The 3,748-nt window shown below is 35.2% G+C and overlaps 1 protein-coding gene across 1 annotated transcript; it reads right to left on the bottom strand.

Annotated features, from left to right (window-relative positions):
• On the bottom strand, nt 2,044-3,739 carry LOC104734321 (lipid phosphate phosphatase gamma, chloroplastic-like; the record flags this gene model as incomplete). The annotated part of the gene is given in 2 exon segments (XM_010453868.2): nt 2,044-2,319; nt 3,139-3,739. A coding segment is annotated over 1 exon segment (579 nt), but the record flags the coding sequence as incomplete, so codon positions are not given.

Below are 3,748 nucleotides of genomic sequence, written 5' to 3'. Positions count from 1 at the left end.
ACTTAGGATTCCAAGGACCAACAAAAAAAAACATACTCAATATATCTACTTTAATTCTTCTTTTTATTAATCTTCTTTGTGTACGACTTTGACTGCTTTGAAACGAATCTTATAGAAAAAATTAAATCTAAGTTTCTTAGTTTAATCATTGGTGTCGTTTTGTTCAGTGTGAAACGAAACCCCTTTTTGCTTCTTAAGATGTCACTTATCATTATCGACGTGAAAAATAAGTATTTGCTAGTAGTCACTTGTATTGTATGGAACCACCAATATAATTTTCATATATTACTCTACTCGATTATTCGTAAATTTTAACATCCTACAAAACAAGACGATGAGGGGAGACTTCAATCCAAAGACTTTAAAAGTGTACATTTTCAAATTTTCATGTCCACACTTTAATCCGATATTTTAAAGAAAAATGTACTCGAATTTTTGAATGGAGTTATTTATATATATATATATATAGAGAGAGAGAGAGAGATAAAAAAATGGACCCAATTCCAAAAAGATTGCAATATATTGAGCAATAATAATAAGAGATCACTAGAAGTTGATGGTCTAAAAGCAGAAATCCTTGATAATTTTTTTACGACATATGAAGTATGAATTTGACCTCGCTTTTGATGTTATGATTTGGAAATGACTAAAACATAGAATGGAAATCTTTTTGGGAAAAAAAGGAAAAGCAACAATCAACTCTCCCATATCAATTCTTGTCTCCCACGAGGTCACTACCTATATCCTCACTAAACCCATCAAAAATATAAACCCAAAATACATTTATTGATTGACATGATTGTTTTCAAGAAAGAAAAAAGAATTACATGCGAACAAGTATGTATTTTCGACTTCTAACCAAAACAAAAAATAACGAATAGGAAAATGGAATACACATGAACATTGTTTGAATGGTAATTGCGGTCAGGACGGTCAAATCAATCTGCGGTCTAGACTGCTTCATTTTTAAAGCGGATTATAGATTGCTGTGGACCAACTCTATTTGTAAGTAAAATGTTATCTCAACGCCCTCTCGACATCAGCACGAGGAGTCAGCCTAATGTCATATCCCGAAACAGTAACCCTTCCATAGTCACTGAAATTATTCGATAATACCCATATAGTATATCAACGAACGTGACAAGAACGTAGTATACACAGAATGCATCTTACTTTTACATATACAAGAAGAAGAAAAAAAAAAACAGATACCGATTCAATTTACCTGACTTTTGGCAACAATTTATGCATTCCCTAAAAGTATAAAAGATATAATCAGAAACCCTACTAACAGTATATTTCATGAATATACTTGTGAAGAAAGAAACCACAAATTGAGAAACAAGAGTTATAAGACTGAATAAGAAGAAAAGCCATAAGACGATTACCTCGTCGGCGGATTCCTCCATGTGTGTGGAGAGGTTGAGACGAGCCAGAGGCTACAACCCCAGTTTTAGGAATTAAATTAGAGCACCTGCCTCCAATGGTGTTTTTAATTATGAGGTTCTTAAAAAAAATCTTAAGATTAAAAGAATTAAAATTTAAATTATAAAATTTTAAGATTAGGTCTGAAGAGGGTATTTAACTATTTATCATAAGTTTAAAAGAATTAAAAATAAAATTATAAAATTAGGTCTGAAGACTGAAGAGGGTAATTAGTATTGTTTTTTTGCTTTTCCTAATCATTATTGGATTGGGCTATCATTTTGTATATATTTCCACAATAAACGATTGGGCCTTAGTTCTGGCCTGGAACAAGCCCAAATCTTCCGAACCGTTTTGCGAAATCAATGTCGCGGAAGCTCATGATGCCCAGCAAAATCGATTCGTATGGTGAAGAAGACCGGCGAATTTACAAAACCTAAAGTTACCTCAATGCTTGTCACACCAAAAGTGTCCGAGACAAACGTTGTCAACATTTTTGGAATCGAACATGTGATAAGCGGCTGGAGTCAATTTGAAGGTTCGGATGATGCGAGCGAACCATCCACTTATATAACTAACTAAAGAAACGCCGCGACGCTGTGGAAACGTGTATTTTTCTTTTACGAAACTGATTCTTTCAATAGATAAGTGAATGCGCAAAGAAAGAAATGGGGGAAAAAAAAAGATACATAGATCACTTAATAAGTGTGAAGGTTCCTCTTTTCTGTGAGATGTTCAGATCAGATGAGCTGCTAATCTAACCAGTGTCATCAAAGTCTTAGACAATGGTAGGTATAAATGTAATCTCCCTCCCACCTCATTGTGATTCCTGAATATATATAATTATAAAAAGGATAACAAGGCCGCTAACCAAAGCTTTCCGAAGTTCTCGACCTGCACAAGGAATGAAGCAAATGAGATGTGCTTACGGTAAAAATCAAAAAATATGAAGACAAGAAACTCGAAAAACAGAACTGCATTTGTTTGCGTCATTACACAATGCAACAAAATGTTACAAAGGATGAGCAGAAAAGCTAATGAACTCCCAAGAAGAATGACTCCCAAAGGCTCAAACTGCTTTTACTTTATCCACACAGTCTTCTTCATGTATACATTATAATGCTACAGTAATATACCTACATAACTGAAGTCACATTAGTTGTTGTTTTAAGTGTTTTATTATCAAGTTTGAAGTAGTCAAGTCATGGGAATGTGTCTTCCTGACTTGTAGGAGTAGTTGAATAAGTTGCAGGTTTTTTTGGAAGTAGTGCTAAGATATAGTTCTACTATATAATCCTTTTCCTGTAACTCTTTATTCTAAGACATACGGATCATTCAGTTTTTCTTGGTTCTGAGAAAGCTTTCGTATTTGCAAAGATAACACATAACTGTCACTACTGACTACCTTACTCCTATATAGCAAACAAGACAAACCAGTATCAATCAAGAAGTCCTTTCATCAATCTAGATTAAGTCATTAATCAATACCATGAGAAAACAAAAACTACAAATACAATATATACGAAGAACATAACTTAATTTGCATTAAGACAACTAAATACTTTTATAGAAATCAATGAAAAAATCAGAAATCAATTGTAAGAGTCACTAGAGTCTTGAGCTAAATTAAAGAATCAAAAGCAAAAGTTGATTCCCACATGCTTATCCTAAAGACATAATCAGATCCAAATCAGTGAGGAGATTTCGACTTACCAAAAATCAAATTTAAGGCAAATTAATCAGACTTAGCAGAATCCATATCCTTCCTAGCAGCTCTTGCATTGTCATATTCAAACTTCAACACATCAGGGATATGTGAAGTATCCTTAACATAGAGCCATCTCCCCAATACACTCTCCTCAATCACCGGAAAAAACGGATACAAAACAGAATTCACAAACCAGAACCAACCCGCACCAACAACACCACCAAGCGTCGCCCCTGCGAAGACCTGAGCCACCGTGTGGTAACCTAAATAAACCCTAGAATACATGGTAACAAGAGCTAGAGACCAATGGAGAAGATTCATAATCCATCTGCTTCTTAACCCAAACCAGAACCCAATTCCTTTACATCCCATCAAACTGAAATACGTGGCGAAGAAGAACATGAATTGCGAGTGGCTCGATGGCCATCCGTGCGAATCGCAAGCTTCGAGCAACGTACATGTCTCGGGACGAGCTTGTTCCACGGATGTTTTGATAAACTCGTTGATGAATTGAGAGATCACGAGACCTATACCGAAGAAGATCCCTTGAAGCTCACGCCGGAATAGGAAATGAGAAACGAATCCGCCGAGGCTGATGAATACAGGAACGAGAGA

Source organism: Camelina sativa, chromosome 13, assembly GCF_000633955.1.
Source record: "Camelina sativa cultivar DH55 chromosome 13, Cs, whole genome shotgun sequence".
NCBI lineage: Eukaryota > Viridiplantae > Streptophyta > Magnoliopsida > Brassicales > Brassicaceae > Camelina > Camelina sativa.
The sequence above is the reverse complement of the archived record's forward strand: the minus strand, read 5'-3'. Positions and strand labels throughout refer to the sequence as shown.